The sequence below is a fragment of the Balaenoptera borealis genome (assembly GCF_965194805.1).
Source record: "Balaenoptera borealis genome assembly, chromosome: 4".
In the NCBI taxonomy this organism is placed as follows: Eukaryota; Metazoa; Chordata; class Mammalia; order Artiodactyla; family Balaenopteridae; genus Balaenoptera; species Balaenoptera borealis.
This window is the reverse complement of record NC_138861.1, coordinates 14,428,873-14,452,930: the sequence shown is the minus strand read 5'-3', so window position 1 is coordinate 14,452,930 and position 24,058 is coordinate 14,428,873. Positions and strand designations below refer to the sequence as shown.

Genomic DNA, 24,058 nt, shown 5'->3' with positions numbered 1-24,058 from the left:
ATCCAAAAATGGGCAGAAGACCTAAATAGACATTTCTCCAAAGAATATATACAGATTGCCAACAAACACATGAAAGGATGCTCAACATCACTAATCATTAGAGAAATGCCAATCAAAACTACAATGAGGTGTCACCTCACACCAGTCATAATGGCCATCATCAAAAAATCTAGAAACAATAAATGCTGAAGAGGGTGTGGAGAAAAGGGAACACTCTTGCACTGTTGGTGGGAATGTAAATTGATACAGCCACTATGGAGAACAGTATGGAGGTTCCTTAAAGAGCTAAAAATAGAACTACCATATGACCCAGTAATCCCACTACTGGGCATACACCCTGAGAAAACCATAATTCAAAAAGAGTCATGTACCACAATGTTCATTGCAGCTCTATTTACAATAGCCAGGACATGGAGGCAACCTAATTGCCCATCGACAGGTGAATGGATAAAGATGTGGCACATATATACAATGGAATATTACTCAGCCATAAAAAGAAAAGAAACTGAGTTATTTGTAGTGAGATGGATGGACCTAGAGTCTGTCATACAGAGTGAAGTAAATCAGAAAGAGAAAAAGAAATACCGTATGCTAAGACATATATATGGAATCTAAGAAAGAAAAAAAAAAGGTGTTGAAGAACCTAGGGGCAAGACAGGAATAAAGACACAGACCTACTAGAGAATGGACTTGAGGATATGGGGAGGGGGAAGGGTAAGCTGTGATAAAGTGAGAGAGTGGCATGGACATATATACACTACCAAACGTAAAATAGATAGCTAGTGGGAAGCAGCCGCACAGCACAGGGAGATCAGCTCGGTGGTTTGTGACCACCTAGAGGGGTGGGATAGAGAGGGTGGGAGGGAGGGAGATGCAAGAGGGAAGAGATATGGGAACATATGTATATGTATAACTGATTCACTTTGTTATAAAGCAGAAACTAACACACCATTGTAAAGCAATTATAATCCAATAAAAACGTTAAAAAAAAAAGTTTGGCTTGACTGGAGCATGAACAATTGTGAGAATGAATTAACTGGTGCTAGTAGGCAAAAAAGAAGCTGATCAGCTTTTGAACGGTTTAATAAGCTCTGCTGATGGAATTGAACTTTATTTTGATAGAATGAGGTAATAATGGAGGCTTTAGAGCCAATTTTAATGATGTAAGAAGGTAACTGTCTGGACTCTACACTCTGGAGGGTAAACTCGAATGGGAAGATAATGGATAGAAGGAAGTAATAGCTGAGGTAAGAGAAAAGAGAATAATAAGTAGAGCTGCAGGCAGGGAAAGTCAGGCTCTTTTATTGCCTCATATCAGTAGATGGAAGAAAATTAAGAAGAAAAGCAAGATTTAGGAAAAAAGGTGGAGAAGAAATAGGAGGGGAAATAGAGTTAGCCTCTACCTCATTCTGAAAATAGTTCACTAATCAAACAATGTAATCCACCAAACAGGCTAAATGAGAAAAAATCATCTGAGCATATCAATTGATGGGAAAAAAAGCATTTGACAAAATCTAACATCCATTCATGATAAAAACACATAGAAAACTAGGGATAGAAAAGAATTTCTTCAACTCGACAAAGAATACCTACAAAAACCCTACAGCTAACCTTGCACCGAATAGTGAAAGACCGAATGCTTCCCCAAGACAGAGAACGAAATAGAGATGTCCACTCTTACCACTCTTATTTGACGTAGTATCAGAAGTTCTAGTCAGCACAGAAAAGGCAACAGAAGGAAATAAAAGGCATCCAGGTGAGAAAGAAAGAAACACAATTGCTCAGTTTTGTAAATTGCATGAAGGTTTACATAGAAAATCCCAAAGAATCTACCAAAACTCCTAGAACCCCTGAACTCACATCAGGATCACAAGGTAAAATCAGCATATAATAAATGTATTTTTATACTAGCAATGAATATGTGGAAGCCAAATTCAAAGATCCAATACCACTTATAATCACTGGGATAAAAATAAATACTTAGGTATAACCCTACCATATATAAGACTTATATGCTATAAATTACAAAATGCTGATAGAAGAAATTAGAAATCTAAATAAGCAGAGAGATATACTGCGTTCATAAATTGGAAGACTCAACATAGTAAAGATGTGAATACTCCTCAAATTGATATATAGGTTTAATGCAATTCCTATTAAAATTCTAGCAATACTTTTTTGCAGATATAGACAAGATTATTCTAAAATTTATATGGAAAGGCAAAGGAAGTAGAATAGCTAAAATAATTCTGAAAAAAAAAAAGAGTAAGTGGGAAGAATCCTTATCCTCAATTTCAAGCTACAGTAATCGAATCTATGTTATTGGCAGAGAGACAGATACCTAGATCAATGGGACAGGATAGGGAACCCAGAAATAGACTCACACAGTATGCAAACTGATTTTTCTTTACAAAGTGCACAAGCAATTGAATGAAGGAAAGATAGTTTGTTCTTTTGTTTTTGTTTTTTTTTTTCAGAAAACGCTCCTCGACGTTTGAATATCCATAGGCAAAAAATGAACCTCAACCTAAACTTTACACCTAGTACAAAACTTAACTCAAAATGGATGATAGATTTAAATGTGAAATGTAAAACTATAAAAGTTTTAGCATAAAACAGTTGAAAATTTTGGGGACCTAGGAGTTCCTTGAAGAGTCTTAGACACGATGTCAAAAGTACAATCCATAAAAAATAATAGGTAAATTTGACTTCATCAAAATTAAAAACGTTTGTTCTATGTGAGACCCTGCAAAGAGGATGAAAAAAAAAAAAGAATAGACTAAGCAATAGACTAAGAGAAAATATTTGCCAACCACATGTCTGACAAAGAACTTGTATCTAGAATATGTAAAGAACTCTCAATGGTAAAAAAGCAAACAGTCCAAGTAGAAAATGGACAAAGACATAAAGGGACCTTTCACGTAAGAGGATATAAGGGTGACAAAAAACACATGAAAAGATGTTCAACATCACTAGTCACTAGGGAAATGCAAGTTAAAATGACAGTAAGATATTACTACATTCCTATCAGAAGGGCTAAAATTTTAGAAGTGACAGCACCAGATGCCGGCAAGGATGCAGAGAAACTGGACCCCCGATCTGTGGCTGGTGGGGATGTAAAACGGCACAGGCGCTCTGGAAAATCGTTTGCCAGTTTCTTAAAAGCGAATCACACACCTACCGCACTATCTAACAATCACACTCCTGGGCTTTTATGCCAGAGAAATGAAAACATCCACGCAAAAGCCTGAGCATAAATGTTCTAGCAGTTTTATTTGTAATAGCTAAAAACTGGAAACAACAAAAATGCTATTCAATAGGTAAATGCCACTCAGCAATCAAAAACAATAAACTACTGATGCATGCAACAACTTGGATGGACCTCAAGGGCATTTTGCTGAGTGAATAAAAAGCTGATTTCAAAAGGCCACATATTGTATGATTCAACTTATATAACACTCTTAGAATGAGTGGAGAACATTAGTGGTTACCAAGAGCTGGGAATGGTGGGGAAGAAGGTGTGAGTGTGACTATATAGGGGTAGAATGCGGGAGATTTTTGTAATGATGGAGTAGTTCTGTATTGCAGTGGTGGTTAGAGATTCTAAACTTGTGATAAAATGGCACAGTGCTATATGTATACCTAGTACCCATGTCAATTTCCTGATTTTGATACTGTACTGTAATTACTGAAGATGTAACCATTGGGGGAAACTTGGTGAAGGGTATATGGGATATCTCTGTGCTATAATTGCACTGACTTTGCAATTTCCGGTGTATATATAATTGCTTCAAAATAAACAGTTAAAAGAAAGTTTGCTTAAATATTAACAGAACTTACTGCTTTATGACAAATTATGGATTATTAATGCTTTGTCTTTCAAAATTTTACTCTACTTTCTAATTTTCTCAAAATAGCCTTGTGTTACTTTTATAAGAAGAAAATGTATTAAAATGGAATAAAAATGTCTTATTTCTTTCCTGATGGCTCAAGGCTAAAAGTAATTAATAGGCAGGATGGGGTCCAGGAATAGCAAACCTGGAGATGCAAATTTTTGGCAAAATTGCATCTGAAAAGTAGCCTAACCAGAGTGATTTCTAGAATTTCCTCACATTAGTAACTCTCTTGGTCCCTATCTATTTAACTAAGAGGTAGTAAACCACAACCTCTCTTTAAATATCTTAAAAAAATAAACTGAGGCAATATTCCTACATTCACAAGAAATGTAATTGTTAGCCTAGAGATATAAAGTTTCTCAAGCCAGATTTCTCTTAAATTACCCTTAATCCTTAGATATTTCCACATAAGGAGCCCATGAAACAAGAAGATATGTGGATCAGGTTTATATCAAGTAGAGACACACTGTTAAATGCCATAAATATACGTGCATTAGACACCTCCAATGAGTTTCCATATGCTCCTCCATTTTTCCTCTCTGGCCCATCCTCCTCTCCACAGATAAAGCTGTCTTTCTTAAATGATGTCACTCTTCATTATCTCCAGGAAAAACTCCAAATTCTGTAACAAGCTTTATCATGCCCTTCAAGATGTGGTCCTACCCTCCTTTTCTATTTCACTTCCTGTCACCCTCACATCACCTATCTCAATCCATGAAGGAAATGAACACATTTTGATAACCCATCCTTTGCTAGATATTATCCTAGGCGTTTCATACCTCTGCTATAAGCCACTCCTTCAGTATGTTGAAATTTATCCTTTAAGATCAAACTCTCTGATGATACATCAGAGAACCTCTGTGATGCCTAATAGTTTTTTTTCCTCTCTCCTCCCCTTCTCTCCAAGTTATTGACTTAAATCACTCCTTCCCTGTGTTCATACAGCATTTTATAAATAATTTATCATAGCCCTATGTCATTGAATTCTACATTGTTATCTCCCCGAATAAATTGTGACTCAGGGATAATATCTAAATACCTTTATAGACTAAATGCCTAGCACAGTGTTTAAATATCTACAGTTGACCCTTGAACAACGTGGGTTTGAACTGTGAGGGTCCACTTATTCATGGTGTATACTTATTACTTGTAAAAATAAGTATATAATACATATAACACACAAAATACATGTTAATTAACAGTTTATGTTGCTGGTAAGGTTTCAAGTCAGCCGTAGGCTATTATTAGTAAAGTTTTGGGAGACTCAAAAGTTATACATGGATTAGCAAAAATAAACAAATGGGACTACATCAAACTAAAAAGCCTTTGCACAGTGAAGGAAACTATCAACAAAATGAAAAGGCCACCTACTGAATGGGGGAAGATATTTGCAAATGATATACCCGATCAGGGGTTAATATCCAAAATATACAAAGAACTCATACAACTTGACATTAAAAAAACAAACAACCAGATTAAAAATGGTCAGAGGATCTGAATAGACATCAAAACCACAATGGGCTACCACCTCACACCTGTCAGAATGTCTATTATCAAAAAGGCAACAAATAATAAGCGTTGGTGAGAAGGTGGAGAGAAAGAAACCCTGTGCATTGGTGCAGTCACTATGGAAAACCATATGGAGGTTCCTCAAACAATTTAAACCAGAACTAGCGTACGATCCACCAATTCCACTCCTGGGTATTTATCCAAATAAAGTGAAAATACTAATTTGAAAAGATTATGTTCTTTTGAATTGAAAAGATTACGCACCCCTATGTTCACTGAAGCATTATTTACAGTAGCCAAGAAACAGACTCAGAGAAAAAGAGATCAGATTTGTGGTTACCGGCGTGGGGGGCAGCCGGGGAGAGGGGGAATTGCATGAAGTTAGTCAAAAGGTACAAACTTCTAGTCATATGGTAAATAAGTACTAGGGATGTAATTCACAACATGATAAATATAATTAACACTGCTGTATGTTATACCTGAAAAATGTTAAAAGAATAAATCCTAAGGGTTCTCATCACAAGGAAAAATAATTTTTCTATTTCTTCTATTTTGTGTCTATGATATGATGAATGTTCACTGGACTTATTGTGGTAATCGTCTCATGATGCATGTAAGTCAAATCATTTTGTCATACACCTGAAATTTATACAGTACTGTATGTCAATTATATCTCAATGAAACTGAAAGAAAAAGAGCTATACATGGATTTATGATTGCGTGGGAGTTGGTGCCCTTAAACCCCACATTGTTTAAGGGTCAACTGTATATAGATACATAATTAGTTGAACTAATTGAATGAAACTAATATATTTATTTAGGAGTTTTTATAGTTAGGAATACCTCCATTTCCGAGAGCATGATTATAATGATCTTGGTAATAGTAACGTAGCAAAGATAGTTACATAGCTCCATGGGGGCAAAGGAAAGGAATAAATCATTTCATTAGAGAGCACCTGCTACCATTCTCTGTTTCCCTAGACTGGGAGACAGACAAATTTCTAAGCCCAGTGATACTCACTGTGTGGCACTGAGAAAAACAGTTGCCCAATTATTTTTTCTTTTTCTAAATGTAGACAAATATGAATACAAAAATCCTGTTATTGGCGTGGTCTCCTCCAGTGAATAGCATATTTAGGAATCTCTTTTTGCATATGCTTGGGAAGAAATTTACCCCAAATTAGTTTGATTCACTGGCTGTATTAACTCAATATTTTGTTTAGTCCAACATCGTGTTATGAAAAATGAATGCATTAAACATAAAAATATGGTGCGATGTTGGGATCCCTTTGAATAGACCCAAGCTTACTTTTAGCCCCAGGAAATGAAAGACCTCAAGTTTTATCACCATACACCAATCTGGCTCTAAAGTTATTAATGACTATAACCATAAAACTATGATTTCCCCCATAGCTATTTTCACTTTTATATGTGAAATAAGTAGGTTTTTGAAAATTGCATCACAATAAAGACTATTACAGTTAATGTTGATGATATTATTACCCAGTATTTACTCGAAAATACCTTCATAGCTTCACATGCTCCATTTCACCATTGCCACTTTTAGCCTGGTTACCAACAGAAAAAAGTATGTTCCATTTTTTAAGTATTTGAAAACAATTTAGGTACTTGTTGTTACTCTTTTAGTGACAATGAAAAAGCCCAGATGTCATTAGAGTTTTATAGAAATTGCATATAAATTTCTTTTTAGAAACTGAACTGTATACATCAATAGCCATCCTCAACTGTGTTGCAATCTGTCATATTACATCATATACAGCAGCAGAACATAGTTATGTTGGGCTGCCCCATTGTTGAAGGGATATGAAATTAATTTGTGAGTTATATTCTCCAGGGAAAATTCACTTTCAACATTTTTATTAATGGCAAGGGCCAACTGGAAGGCTAGATGACAATAAATATCTAATTTTGAAAAAGGGGTAAATTTTATAAAAGATATTTAGCTTCCTAAGAATAAATCTATTGGATTTCTCCTATCAAGCACCAGGTCAACCACCTATTTAAAAGTAGCTTTCCTCTCTCTCTCTCACTGACATTCCTCTAGCCACCTCTGCCTCTCCTGGTGTGGAGAAGTGACTTTGAATTTTGGGAATAAAGATGTGGATGGTATATGTTTGTTAATGGAACAGCAATTGGGCTAGGAAAAAGTACCCCGATGAGCACAGCTTCATTTAACGATGAGCAAATCTCATGAATGTGAACGATTAAGAAGCATGACAGTGGATGGTCTTGTGAAAAAAGTTTTTGCTTTTCTAAGAAAAATTAGACTTAGAATTTTCCAAGAAAGTTTGACATTAGTTATAAATGGAACTTTGAATGTTTCCAAGAAACATTACAATTTTGTTTACCAACACAGCTGAAGCATGAAATTAGAAGCGATCTTTAAGTTTGGGGAGAGAATCATATCTCTTTTAACTTATTTGGCTCTGATTTTCCCCTTTCATAATTAACCTAGTGAAAAGATTAGAAGGAAGGGGAGATTCATTATACCAAATGTTGACTTTTAATAATATGAGTTGGCATTAGAAAGAAATAATTTGTTAAAAAAATGAATGTTCAGTTATTTTGGATTGTGGGAAACTACACCTGAGGGAAACATCATGTGCAATTAGGATCTTTTTCCATTAGACTTTACTTTAGAAAATCCTATGGGTGTAAAAATTTGATAGAGGCTTTTGCTCCCACTGCTGTTACATGAAAGTCTAGATACTAACGAATGCTGGCAAAGTTGTAATGACTAAATAGCTCAGATATACACACACCATGAGGCCTGCAACCTCAGTGACAGAGCGGCTCAAGCAAACAAATTTTAAGAACCAGCAAGAAACAAATTGTAAGATAAAGAAAAAAATCAGTAGGTGAAGTCATGAATTGGTATTGGATTGGTGTAGGTTAGATTTCCAGCTCTGACACTATTCACCTTGTGCTAGTGAGCATTTAACTTCCAAATTTCTGTTTCTTGATCTACAAAGTAGGAATAATAGTAGTAGCTGTATTCTTAGGGTAATTTTGAGTACTAAAGGGGATATATATATATATATATATATATATATATATATATATATATATACTTAATAAATTCATAATAAATTCTCAGTGAATATCCATAATTTTTATTATTTATGATTATTGTTGTCATATGTTGCAGAAAATCAGTTATTTAAAATATTCTTCATTCATTTAATTTAAAATGTTTCAAAGTCAGATCTGAGCTACATAGTAAAAACCTATGTACTTTAAGTACTCTTAAAATATAACATGTTAAACAAAGTTGACAAGAAGTATATTAGTGAGATTAAAATACTCCATTTTAATTTTTTAAAACTATTTTTCTTAATGTGATTTCCATTGACTGGTCTGGCAAGTAATCTTACCCTGAATGGCAAGTATCAATTATAGATGTAATTAGCTCATGTTGGGATATATGCCTACAGAATCGACCCAACACAAAAATCTCCTAACTTTTGATACTTTATTTCCTCAGACAAATTGAGGATTTGAATAATGTCATCCTTTACATCACTATACTTAGCAATGAATAAGGCTATGACACATCCTTTATAAAGTTCCCTAAAAAGCAACTGGCCATACAAATGTACAAGGGTGTGGAATGGGGACTAGTGTGGCATAGTTAGAACACAGATTCAGGAATGAGACAGATTTAAGGTCTGGTCTTTAATCAATCACTTATTAGCTGCATGATTTGAAGCAAGTTACTTATCTTTTCAACTTCAGTTGTAAAATGGGTTATTAATAAGTAGTATGCATTCCAGAAGATGGTTGTAAGTATTAAATGAGCCAATGCATGTCAAACATCTAGTACAAAGTTTGGCATCTTGTGAGTGCTCAATAAATGTTAATTATTATTTGCACAATTTTACTAATTCATTGATTTCTTGGGCTGGGACGTTGTAATCATTTTCATTATTGCTTAAAATAAGACTCTGATGGGGTTATCAGTTTAAATTTTCCATGAGCTTCACTCTGGATCACTTAAAACTTATGCCACACGTAGAACTGGCTACAAGGGTAGTAAGTTAAAAGGATATGAAGGTTCTGCACCAAAGAAATAACTGGGAAAACAACTTGAAGACTATGATTTGATGAGAGAAGTTGGGAACATCATTTTCATAAATGGATGAAATAATTGACTATTAGTAGCTGAATTTTGGGGTTTCAATTTATATACACAAGCAGTTGAAGAAAATACCCTATTTCTTTTTAGATCATTAATTCTTGATTTTATTTTTAGTATTGTGCTATAATAATTTTGCAACTACTAATGGAATTCATTTACGTACTATTTTAAAGGCAAGAAGAATTCATGTTTTCTCTTAAGGATGAAGTAAATCCCTAATTAATTCCTTGACAAAGTTAATTATTCTAATCTTGAACTGTCAACTTTGTTGAGAAATAAATGTTTTTTAACTTTACGAAAGTTCAAACTACCTTGATTTTGGATTAATAAAATTTTCAGAAAATTGTTTCTTAAAACAATATACAGAACACTACGTTCTAATAAGGCAGAAGCTGTACTGTGGCACTGAGCTGACCTTATGGCATGAAACCACATAAAGAAAAACTGGCCATGGTAAATCAAAGGCCTTTGGAGTCTCAGGGCTCATGGGAAAGTCATTTGTGAAATGAAGCACTGACTTAGGTAGCTTTCAGGATTCAGAAGTACACTATAGTTAATGACAATTTACCACCACTGCAGCTGGAAAAACAGCAGCAATAATACTCATGTTAGCTATAATGCAATGAAGAGACAGAATGTAGTTTTACCTCTTGATAGCTATTCTCATTCTCTCTCTCTCTCTCCCTCTCCCTACCTATCATCTATCTATCAATCATCCAGTGTCTACCTAACTATTTACTCAGACAGTGCATAATGGGACAGACTCAAAGCAAGACTGAGCATCTCAACCTTGAAATATATATATTTTAGTATGTATCCTTTTCCTTCTTTTTAATAATATTGCCCACAGTCATATTTTACAGAGGTTAAAATTCTGAATATGTGTTATCCTTCCAGGAGAATGTGGGAAGCAATGTCCAAATTATACCCAGAATTCTATTGTATAAAGAATGCTCTACCAAAACTGTACTTTCAGGAGTTGGACTATGTTGTGATGTCTGCACATCACAAAATTAAGTCTTTACTCAAAAGGAAGTTGTAAATTTATTAACAGACATCACATAGCTTTGGCCACGCCTGTCATTTCTCATGCTTTGTATCAAGCGGAATCTTTGTCTACTTACTGGATGGAGCTTTCAATGCGGGTGATAGTGAGGAAAGCAGCAAGGTTTGCTGTGTAAGATGAGATGACAATCAAAGCAAATAGCCACCAAGCCCCCATCATCATTCGGGTAGCCAGAGTTGTGTATGGGACTTCCCCACCTGTGGAAAGAAGCAAAGAGAATAAAAGAACATCAACAAGTATTTATTGAGACTCTGAAGTCATACACATTCAAGAGCAAGGTAAATTTTAAGTAATGAGAAATCTTTCACATAACATCAGCATGGATCTCTGTATTTTACTTATGTTCATCACTTCATATTTGAATCTGTTTTATGAGACTATGTGAGACTCAGTCAAATAGAAGCATGATAAATATTTAGTATAACATGTTTAAATGATATTTCTTCCACCTTGTTCTTCAACCCTAGAATTACCCTCTTATTACAACCTCAGATATACACTTTATATCCAAGGGCTTGACTATTTACTAGTTAAGAGATATTAATACTATTATGCTTATATTTAACATAAATTTTCAGATTTCTAGTTTAATAAATAATATTAAAAGATTATTTTTGTTAAATTCCCTAGAATCATAGGTTATTAATAATCTTGGGAGAATACATATTTCTATTGGTTTCAGCATCATCACATGTGTTTTGATCTACTCCTAATTGACTCACCACTCTTTTATAATCTTATTGTAGAATCTTCTTCTCCATCTTCTAAATGTTGGTGTGTCCTTGGGCTCAGTCTTTAAACTGTTTCTGTTCTGTCTGCATTCCAACCGCAGCTAATCTCAAGTCCCCTGACGTTGAATATTATCTACAGTATACTTTGATGACTCTCGGATTTATATTTCAAGCTTTACTCTCTCTAGAGAGCTACAGATAAATGCCTACATAATTTCCACTTGGAATTTAATGGGCATCTGAAATGTATCACATCTGAATCAGAACGCTTTATTTTCACTCTTGAATTAACACCCCAGTCTACACTATTTCAGGGAATAGCACCACTCTTCACTCTATTTCTCAGACCAAATACTTAGAAACTTTCCAACATCCTATCTGGTAGCAAGTCCTGTCACCTTTATCTTCAAACCACATACCAAATCCTACCTCATCTCCTCACTTCCAGTGCTGTCACATCTTCTTTTGACTGTACTACTAAACCACTTAAATGGTTTACTTGTTTACATTCTATGCACTACCACTCCTAAGTCTATCTCCATGGTGCTCTTTAAAAATGAAAATGAAATCGTGATATTCCTCTGATCTAAACTTCCAGTGGATTCCTGTCACTCTCAGAGAAAAAGAAAAAAGCAACCCCAAATCTCTACCAAGGCCTATCAGGTCCTACATGAACTGGTCTCATGTCAATTTCCTGACTTACATTTTTCCACCCTCTCAACGGCCTTCTTGCAATTTCTTGCATGGAGTTACGCTGATTTCTGTCCTAGGGTCTTTGTACTTGCAATTTTTATGCCTGGAATTCTCTGCTCTTTAATTTAAAAATGACCTTCCTTTTAATTTATTTAAGTTTCTCCTCAGATGATACTTCCTCACAAATACATATTGTCATTCTATCTAAAATAATTTCCCATGACCTCATTCTTTCAGTCACTGTATTTTTTAAAAATCATAATTTATCATATATTTTATATATTTTTGTTTTTTTCCTCTTCCTTATTGTATAGTTTCTAACATAGAAACAGTTCCTGCCCCCTTTTAGGTGGGTAAATATTTGTTAAATGAATATATGTTTTGTATGGAGTTAATAATCCTTTTAAAATAAATTAGGTTTATGCTAAGAGTAAAAATAAATTAAAGAGATATATAATACTACATTTGCCTAGGTACATCAATATGTGAATGGCTTAACAGGATTCAATTAATTATCATATCAGGCAGATTTTTATGCCAACCACTAATTCTCACTATGCAATATTTCTGAACTTTCAGTGTAGTACAAACATACCCTTTGGGTATGACCTGAGCTATTTTCCTGATGTAATATCCTCAGAATAGGCTAACCTCTGATATCTGGAATGCATTTTTTCAAAAGCAATTATAATGCAATTTGGATATTTTCTTCTTCAAAGCAAAGGAGATATTCACTCAGCTTTTAAAAGATGAAAGCACAATAAAATATTCATTTTTAAACCAAATGGGGACTTCCTAGACAAAATGATTAATTGAAAAAAAAATAAAATATGAACAAGATGATAGCTAAAGACTGAAAGATGTTAATAAATATAACAAAAGTAGAACAGTAAATTCATGACTGAAAAGGCTAATTGAAGGTTTGTGTCCATGAAGTCTTTACCCTTGGTTAGAGTTGTTATCACCCATAAGAAAGAACACTTGTTGAGCTTTCTTCACCTGTGGCAATAAAGCCTGAAACTTGGGAAATTCAAATATTCTTGTGGAGTCCAAATAAAATGACATTTTATTTGATATCTGAACTTAGAAATCAAATATTAAAAGTAAAGGGAATCTTGACTTCTAATTCTGGTAATTCAAGACAATCCTCCCACTGATGGCAACTAGAAAAAATGAACATATAATGCATTTGAGAGCTAAAGGAGCAGTAAGAAACTAGATCAAGATCCTGAAGAAGATAACTCAGAAATGTGACTGGTATTTAGGACTGCTTTTTCCTGAGGGATAAATGCCAATTTAACAACAGGAAGATAAGAAACTGAGATGTTGAGCAATCTTTTGAAAGCCTTCAAAGTCAGGTGGCTATAAAAATTAAGGCCCAGGCCTTGCCAAATGGGGATGGGACTAAGAAAACCAGAAAATCGTCATATGCTTGGAAATCAACAATTACAATTCTATTAGGGCCATGGGTCAAAGAAAAATCACAAGAGAAATAAAAGGTATTTTTAAGTTGATGAAAATAAAAATACTCTATATCAAAATTTCACAAGTTTTGATAGCTGATAGGATGTAGCTAAATTTGTGTTTAAAGGGAAATTCATAACTTATATAAGAAGTCTGAAAATCAATGAGCTATTCATCAATTTCAAGAAGTTAAAAAAAACCTGGCAAGTTAAACCCAAAGAACATAGAAGGAGGGACATAATAAATATAAGAGCAAAAATTAGTAAACTAGATAAAAAATAAAATAGAGAATGTTGATCCAACAGAAGTTTGGTCCTTTGAAAATACCTATAAAAAGCTCTTGAGACTGATCAAGAAAACAAGTAAAGGCACAAAAAAATAAAATAATAGGAGTTAAAAGGACATATTGTTACAGATGTTTCAGATATTAGAAGGATAAAAGAGGAGGATCTTATGTACAGTTCTATGTGATTTGTAACTGAAGTGAGTCCCTTGTAGGCAGCAAATAAATGGGTCTTGTTTTTTATCCATGTCACTCTAAGTCTTTTGTTTGGCGAATTTAGTCCCTTTACGTTTACAGTAACTATTGATAGGTATGTTCTTATTGCCATTCTGTTAATTGTTTTCTGGCTGTTTTCGTAGTCCCTCTCTATTTCTTCTTTTTCTCTCTTCCCTTGGATTTTCATGGTTTCCTTTAGTGTTGTGTTAGATTCCTTTCTCATTTTCTTTTGTATATTTACTATAAGTTTTTTCCTTGTGTGATACAACCAGACCACTATCATACACCATACACAAAAATTAACTCAAAATGGATTAAAAACTTAAGTGTAAGACCTGCAACCATGAAATTCATAGAAGAAAACATAAGCTGTAGCCTCACTGACATCAGCCTTAGAGGTGTTTTTGTGGATCTGATTCCAAAGGCAAGGAAAACAAAAGCAAAAATTAAAAAATGAGCCTACAGCAAACTAAAAAGCTTCTGCACAGTGAAGGAAGCTATCATCAAAATGAAAGGGCAACCTATTGAATGGGAGAAGACATTTAGAAATCACACATCTGATATGGGGTTAGTATCCAAAATATATAGAGACTCAGATAACTCAACAAAAAATAAACCAAACAATGTGATTTAAAAAATGGGCAGAGGAGAGAACTTCTGGCTTGGGGAACATGGAGATGCTGGGAGAGTGTTGCACCTGGAGACGGCATGGAAACACCATGTTCTCTCCCCACATCTTATCCTATGAATCACTTCTTTCTGTTCATTCCTGAGTTATAGCCTTTCATAATAAACTGGCAATCTGCCATGTGGCTGACAGGCTCTTGGGGCTCCAGCGAGGTGTCAGGCCTGAGCACCTGAGGTGGCAGAGCCGAGTTCAGGACATTGGACCACCAGAGACCTCCTGGCTCCAAGTAATATCAATTGGCGAGAACTCTCACAGAGACCTCCATCTCAACGTTAAGACCCAGTTCCACCCAACAGCCAGCAAGCTCCAGTGCTGGACACACCATTCCAAAATAGTAAGACTGGAACACAACCCCACCCATTAGCAGAGAGGCTCTCTAAAATCACAGACACCCCAAAACAAACCACCAAATGTGGTCTGCCCACCAGAAAGACAAGATCCAGCCCCACCCACCAGAACACAGGCACCAGTCCCCTCCAGCAGGAAGCTTACACAAGTCACTGAACCAACCTTAGGTACTGGGGGCAGACACCAAAAACTATGGGAACTATGAACCTACAGCCTGCAAAAAGGAGACTCCAAACACAGTAAGTTAAGCGAATTGAGAAGACAGAGAAATACGCAGCAGATGAAGGAGCAAGGTAAAAACCCACCAGACCAAAAAAATGAAGAGGAAATAGTCAGTCTACTTGAAAAAGAATTCAGAGTAATGATAGTAAAGATGATACAAAATCTTGGAAATAGAATGGAGAAAATATAGGAAACGCTTAACAAGGACCTAGAAGAATGAAAGAGCAAACAAACAATGATGAGCAGCAAAATAAATGAAATTCAAAATTTGCTAGAAGAAATCAATAGCAGAATAACTGAGGCAGAAGAACGGATAAGTGCCCTGAAAGATAAAATAGTGGAAATAACTACTGCAGAGTGGAATAAAGAAAAAAGAATGAAAAGAATTGAGGACAGTCTCAGAGACCCCAGGGACAACATCAAACACACCAACATTTGAATTATAGGGGTCCCAGAAGAGAAAAAGAAAGGGACTGAGAAAATATTTGAAGAGATTATAGTTGAAAACTTCCCTAATATGGGAAAGGAAATAGTCAATCAAGTCCAGGAAGCGCAGAGAGTCCCATACAGGATAAATGCAAGAGAAACACGGGAAGACACATATTAATCAAACTATCAAAAATTAAATACAAAGAAAAAATATTAAGTCAGCAAGAGAAAAATAACAAATAATATACAAGGGAATCCCTATAAGGTTAACACCTGACCTTTCAGCAGAAACTCTGCAAGTCAGAAGGGAGTGGAAGGACATATTTAAACTGATGAAAGGGAAAAACCTACAACCAAGGTTACTCTACCCAGCAAGAATCTCATTCAGATTCGACTGAGAAATTAAAATCTTTACAGACAAGCAAAATTTAAGAGAATTCAACACCACTAAACCAGCTTTACAACAAATGCTAAAGAAACTTCTCTAGTCAGGAAACACAAGAGAGGGAAAAGACCTACAAAAACAAACCCAAAACAATTAAGAAAATGGTAAGGGGAACATACATATCGATAATTGCCTAAAATGTAAATGGATTACATGCTCCAACCAAAAGACATAGACTGGCTGAATGGACACAAAAACAAGACCCGTATGTATGCTGTCTACAAGAGGTCCACTTCAGACCTAGGGACATATACAGACTGAAAGTGAGGGGATGGAAAAAGATATTCCATGACAATGGAAATCAAAAGAAAGCTGGGGTAGCAATTCTCATATGAGACAAATTAGACTTTAAAATATAGACTATTCCAAGAGACAAAGAAGGATAGTACATAATAATCAAGGGATCAATCCAAGAAGATATAACAATTGTAAATATTTATGCACCCAACATAGGAGCACCTCAATACATAAGGCAAATGCTAACAGCCATTAAAGGGGAAATTGACAGTAACAAAATAATAGTAGGGGACCTGAACACCCCACTTTCACCAATGGACAGATCATCCAAAATGAAAATAAAGAATGAAACCCAATATTTAAATGACACATTAAACAAGATGGACTTAATTGATATTTATAAGACATTCCATCCAAAAACAACAGAATACACTTTCTTCTCAAGTGCTCATGGAACATTCTCCAGGATAGATCATATCTTGGGTCAGAATTCAAGCCCTGGTAAATTTAAGAAAATTGAAATTGTATCAAGTATCTTTTCTGACCACAACAGTATGAGACTAGATATCAATTATGGGAAGAAAACTGTAAAAATATAAACACAGGGAGGCTAAACAATACACTACTAAATAACCAAGAGATCACTGAAGAAATCAAAGAGGAAATAAAAAAAATACCTAGAAACAAATGACAATGAAAAAAGGACAACTGAAAACCTATGGGATGCAGCAAAAGCAGTTCTAAGAGGAAGTTTATAGCAATACAATCCTACCTCAAGAAACAAGAAACATCTCAAATAAACAATCTAACCTTACACCTAAAGCAATTAGACAAGGAAGAACAAAAAAACCACAACGTTAGCAGAAGGGAAGAAATCATAAAGATCAGATCAGCAACAAAAGAAAAAGAAATGAAGGAAACAGTAGCAAAGATCAATAAAACGAAAAGCTGGTTCTTTGAGAAGATAAACAAAATTGATAAACCATTAGCCAGACTCATCAAGAAAAAAAGGGAGAAGACTAAGATCAACAGGATTAGAAATGTAAAAGGAGAAGTAACAACTGACCCTTCAGAAATACAAAGGATCATCACGGATTACTAAAAGCAACTATATGCCAATAAAATGGAAAAGCTGGAAGAAATGGACAAATTCTTAGAAAAACACAACCTTCCAAGACTGAACCAGGAAGAAATAGAAAATATGAACAGACCAATCACAAGCACTGAAATTGAAACTGTAATTAAAAATCTTCCAACAAACAAAAGCCCAGGACCAGATGGCGTCACAGGCAAATTCTACCAAACATTTAGAGAAGAGCTAACACCTATCCTTCTCAAACTCTTCCAAAACATAGCAGAGGGAGGAACACTCCAAAACTCATTCTGCGAGGCCACCATCACCCTGATGCCAAAACCAGAAAAGATGTCACAAAAAAAGACAACTACAGACCAATACCACTGATGAATGTCGATGCAAAAATCCTCAACAAAATACTAGCAAACAGAATCCAACAACACATTAAAAGGATCATACACCATGATCAAGTGGGGTTTATCCCAGGAATGCAAGGATTCTTCAATATACACAAGTCAATCAATGTGATACACCATATTAACAAAGTGAAGGATAAAAACCATATGATCATCTCAATAGATGCAGAGAAGCTTTTGACAAAATTCAACACCCCTTTATGATAAAAACTCTTCAGAAAGTAGGCATAGAGGGAACTTACCTCAACATAATAAAGGCCATATATGAAAAACCCACAGCCAACATCTTTCTCAATGGTGAAAACTGAAACCATTTCTTCTAAAATCAGGAACAAGACACGGATGCCCACTCTTACCACTATTATTCAACATAGTTTTGCAAGTTTTAGCCACAGCAATCAGAGAAGAAAAAGAAATAAAAGGAATCCAAATCAGAAATGAAGAAAAAAAGCTGTCACTGTTTGCAGATGACATGATAATATACATAGAGAATCCTAAAGACTCTATCAGAAAACTACTAGAGGTAATCAATGAATTTGGTAAAGCAGCAGGATACAAAATTAATGCACAGAAATCTCTGGCATTCCTATACACTAATGATGAAAAATCTGAAAGAGAAATTAAGGAAACACTCCCATTTACCACTGCAACAAAAAGAATAAAATACTTAGGAATAAACCTACCTAAGGAGACAAAAGACCTGTATGCAGAAAACTATAAGACACTGAGGAAAGAAATTAAAGATGATACAAACAGATGGAGAGATATACCATTTCTTGGATTGGAAGAATCAACATTGTGAAAATGACTATACTACCCAAAGCAATCTACAGATTCAATGCAATCCCTATCAAACTACCACTGGCATTTTTCACAGAACTAGAACAAAAAATTTCACAATTTGTATGGAAACACAAAAGACCCTGAATAGCCAAAGCAATCTTGAGAAAGAAAAATGGAGCTGGAGGAATCAGGCTCCTGGATTCAGACTATACTACAAAGCTACAGTAACCAAGACAGTATGGTACTGGCAAAAAAACAGAAATATAGATCCATGGAACAGGATAGAAAGCACAGAGATAAACCCATGCACATGTGGTAACCTTATCTTTGATAAAGGAGGCAGGAATATACAATGGAGAAAAGACAGCCTCTTCAATAAGTGGTGCTGGGAAAACTGGACAGCTACATGTAAAAGAATGATATTAGAACACTCCCCCACACCATACACAAAAATAAACTCAAAATGGATTAAAGACCTAAATGTAAGGTCAAACACTATAAAACTCTTAGAGGAAAACCTAGACAGAACAAACACGGCATGACATAAATCACAGCAAGATCCTTTTTGACCTACCTCCTAGAGAAATGGAAATAAAAACAAAAATAAACAAATGGGACCTAATGAAACTTAAAAAGCTTTTGCACAGGAAAGGAAACCATAAACACAACGAAAAGACAGCCCTCAGAATGGGAGAAAATATTTGCAAATGAAGCAACTGACAAAGGATTAATCTCCAAAATATATAAGCAGCTCATGCAGCTCAATATCAAAACACCAAACAACCCAATCCAAAAATTGGCAGAAGACCTAAATAGACATTTCTCCAAAGGAGATATGCAGATTGCCAAGAAACATATGAAAGGATGCTCAACATCACTAATCATTAGAGAAATGCAAATCAAAACTACAATGGGGTATCACCTCACACCGGTCAGAATGGCCACCATCAAAAAATCTACACACAATAAATGCTGGAAAGGGTGTGGAGAAAAGGGAACCCTCTTGCACTGTTGGTGGGAATGTAAATTGATACAGCCACTATGGAGAACAGTATGGAGGTTCCTTAAAAAACTACAAATAGAACTACCATATGACCCAGTAATCCCACTACTGGGCATATACCCTGAGAAAACCATAATTCAAAAAGAGTCATGTACCACAATACTCACTGCAGCACTATTTACAATAGCCAGGACATGGAAGCAACCTAAGTGTCCACTGACAGATGAATGGATAAAGAAGATGTGGCACATATATACAATGGAGTATTAGTCATCCATATAAAGAAACAAAATTGAGTTATTTGTAGTGAGGTGGACGGGCCTAGAGTCTGTCATACAGGGTGAAGTAAGTCAGAAAGAGAAAAACAAATACTGTATGCTAACACATATATATGGAAGCTAAAAAAAAAAAAATGGTTCTGATGAACCTAGGGGCAGGACAGGAATAAAGATGCAGACATAGAGAATGGACTTGAGGACATGGGGAGGGGGAAGGTAAGCTGGGACGAAGTGAGAGAGTAGAATTGACATATATACACTACTCAGTGTAAAATAGATAGCTAGTGGGAAGCAGCCACATAGCACAGGGAGATCAGCTTAGTGTTTTGTGACCACCTAGAGAGGTGGCATAGGGAGGGAGGGAGGGAGATGCAAGAGGGAGGGGATAAGAGGATATATGTATACATATAGTTGATATACTTTTTTATACAGCAGAAACTAACATAACACTGTAAAGCAATTATACTCCAATAAAGATTTTAAATTAAAAAAAAAATGGGCAGAGGATCTGAATAGATATTTTTTCCAAAGAAGACATACTGATGGCACACAGGCACATGAAAATATATCCAACATCACTAATTATTAGTGAAATGCAAATCAAACCCACTATGATATATTGCCTCCACCTGTTAAGATGGGTTTTATTAAAAAAAAAGAGAGAGAGAGAGATAATATGCTTTGGTGAGGATGTGGAAAAAAGGGAACCCTTGCATGCTTTTGCAATGCAAATGTAAATTTGTGCAGCCACTATGCAAAACCTATGGAGGTTCCTCAAAAAATTAAAATTGAACTGCCATGTGAACCAGCAATTCCACTTCTGAGTATATATCTGTAGGAAATGAAATATGCATCTCAAAGAGAGAACTGCACTCCCATGTTCATGGCAGCATTATTCACAACCGCCAAGATATGGAAACAACGTAAATGTTCATCAGTAGATGCATGGATAAATAAAATGTGATATGTATTTAAAGACAAGCCACAGTAGAACACACACACACACACGAATATTATTCATCCACAAAAATGAAAATCCTGCCATATGTGACAACATGGATGTACCATGAGAAAATTATGTTGAGTGAAATAAGCCAGCCACAGAAAAACAAATGCTGCATGATTTCACTTACCTGTGTAATCTAAAATAATCAAATTCATAGAAGCAGAGAATAGAATGGTGGTGGTCAGGGGCTGGGGTGGGAGGTATGGGGGAAATGAGATGTTGGTCCAAGGGTGCAAAGTTTCATTTATGCACTATGAATAAGTTCTAGAGACCTAATGTACAGCATGGTGACAATAGTTACCAAAACTGTATCATATACTTGACACTTGCTAAGAGGATAGATCTTGAATTAAATCTTCTCAACACACATACTATAATTAGGAAGAGGTTATAGACAAATTATTTAGCTTGATTATGGTGATCTTTTAACAGTGTATACAAATATTAAAACATCAAGTTGCAAATCTTAGTACAATTTTTATCAGTCAAATATATCTCAATTAATTTATTTCAAAATGAGGATAAAAAAAGAAAAGATTGATAAATTTGACTATGGTAATACTTTGTAGTTCAAAACCCACCATTAAGAAAGTAAAGACAAGCCACAGTAGAACATATTTTCAATACTCATATCTAACAAAAATTTCATCAATGTATATTAACTTCTATAAATCAATAACAATAAAACAGACAATAAATAGAAAAATGGGCAAGAGGTTTCACAAAAGAAGATACCAAATGCCCATTAAATATGTGAAAAGGTGGCAACCTCATTAGTTATGAGGGGTACACAAACTAAAAGAAAAATGAAATGCCACTACATAGCCAACAGAATAATTGAAATAAGGAAATATACAATATCAAGTGCTGGCAAGGGTGTAGAGTGACTAGAATCCTAGTAACCTGTTGATGAGATTATAAATTGGTTCAATCACTTTGACAAACAATTTGGCAGCATCTCTGAAAACTACCATACACATACCTTAAGACTCAGCAATTCCACTCAGGTACACACCTCAAAGAGGAAAATGTGTCCACCAAGACATGAACAGGAATCTCCATAGCAACATTATTCATAATAGCCTCAAACTGGAAATAGCCTAAACACTCTTTGAGGATAGAGTGTATAAAGTATGGTATATATATATATATATACACACACACACATATGTATTCATATAGTGGGATATTATATAGCAATGGAAATGAACAGATTTCAGTTATATATAACACCATGAATGGATTTCACAAACTAAATTTTTGAGTAAAAGAATGCACACTGTATGATAATTGCTCTAAAACAGGCAACATGAATGGTAGTGTTGATAATCTCATGAGTGGTTACCTTTGGGGATATAGGCTAATGGTTGAGGTGGGGAAATGGGGGCTGTGTCATGAGTAATGTTCTATCTTTTCCTGGGTGGCAATTACACTGGTGTTCCATTGCTGGTAATTCATTGAGCTGCACTTTTAAGTTTTGTGCACTTTTCTGTACTTAAATCGTATCTCATAATTAAAAACAAGACCTAAATAAAAGAAGTAAAAAGAGAGAAGGGTGAGTTTAATAAAGACCATTTTTTCCCTTCCTCTGTTTTGTTTTTCTGTATCCACAATTTGAAAAAAAAAATTGTATTTTCATAGATTCTGGATGCTAGAAGACAGGTAAAAGATAAAAAATTACCTGTTAAATTAAAAACACAGCCCCACATTGCTAAAAGCATGGCAGAAATTAGGCTGGCCATTCCTGACATTTCAGGGTGTGCAAAGGTCTGACTCTAGAGCTGGGCATTTTGATTCTTATAATCCCTGGTGAGTTTGAAGTCCCCCAATATCAGTCTGCAGAAGCATGTAGAATCTGTATTTTTTCAAAGTGACCCTTCTGCATTAAGAGAAATACTCTTGACACAGATTTGCATTTTGATGTGACTGGTTTGCCACCTCAAAAAGTACATCAACTTTACTACTGTATATATTATCTTATTTATAAAGGTTGTTAAAGAAGTAAAATAATGTTTTTCCCTCAGGCAAGATTATAGAACTTGATAATTTCACCTGAGTCAGGCAAAAACTTGTTGCTCTAAGTCTCATTCTGTGTGAGTATATATGCATTTTTGTGTTTGTCTGAAAATATAGAAAAGTAATTGTTTAAGATTCTCCAATTTTGTTGCTTGGTAAATCATCTTCTCATAGGTTTAATAACTCACAAAGTGTTTCTTATATAATCTGGGAGCGTGTAATTATTTTATGAAGTATGATTAAGAAAAAAACTAGAAGAAAATTCATTATTCCCTTTCCTTATAAACATTCCTCTTTCAGGAATTAGATCCTTATTGAAGCTAGGTTACTAGCAAAATGGCTAAAGACACTTATAGCAAATAGAAAATTTCCCATATTAGGGATGAATGAATATGTTCAAGTAAGCTGGTCAATTGGAGTGTCAGTAAATATTAGAACATTTTATACTTACAAAATCACAATTTAGAAAATATGAAGAAGGATAATGTTGGCAATTAGCCACGGCCAAGGCAATGTTCTATTGATACATTTAAGGATGGGTGATAATGTACATATCTCCTAAATGCATAAGGTATGTCAGTCATATTTATGTATTAATCTGTTCCTTGAAGTTCATTCATAAATAGTCAAATTGAGAGCCTGGCTGTGACTAGAGTTGTAAACGCTTTAATATTTTTTCTTTTGGTGGAGGGTATGGAGGTAAGAAGGAGGAGCATGTGAGACACACATAAGCTTCACAGTCGGCCACAGGTTAGTATGTCCACTGTCTGAGTAGGGCAGGCTTTCAATGCGGCATGTCTGTCACTGGTACAACAGATGGCTTTAGGTGGTAGAGGGGGATAGCACAAAAACATATTGTGTCTGGTAAGGAGTTATTCCATTTACAAGTATCTTTCAGTATTTTCTTACAATGGCAAGAACAAAGCCTCAGTTTGCTAGTAATAAGTCTGTTTAAAATTTTGAATCTATTTTTATAAAGGGAAGGCAAATCTCAAACTCCCTTTGGCAGGCAACAGAAACTAATTAGAATTTAATAATATTATATTTCATTTATATTATTAGTATGGTTATTTTCTATTTAATGCAAATGGCACT

General features: G+C 35.0%; 1 protein-coding gene across 4 annotated transcripts in view; it reads right to left on the bottom strand.

Moving 5' to 3' along the window:
* GRID2 (glutamate ionotropic receptor delta type subunit 2) overlaps window positions 1-24,058 on the bottom strand; it is a 1,417,069-nt gene that overhangs the window by 275,245 nt on the left and 1,117,766 nt on the right. For all 4 annotated transcript variants that reach the window (XM_082391643.1, XM_082391645.1, XM_082391644.1 and 1 more), the window contains exon 12: window positions 10,689-10,827. In XM_082391643.1, the coding sequence (XP_082247769.1) occupies window positions 10,689-10,827 (139 nt within the window). The remainder of the gene's footprint in view (window positions 1-10,688; window positions 10,828-24,058) is intronic.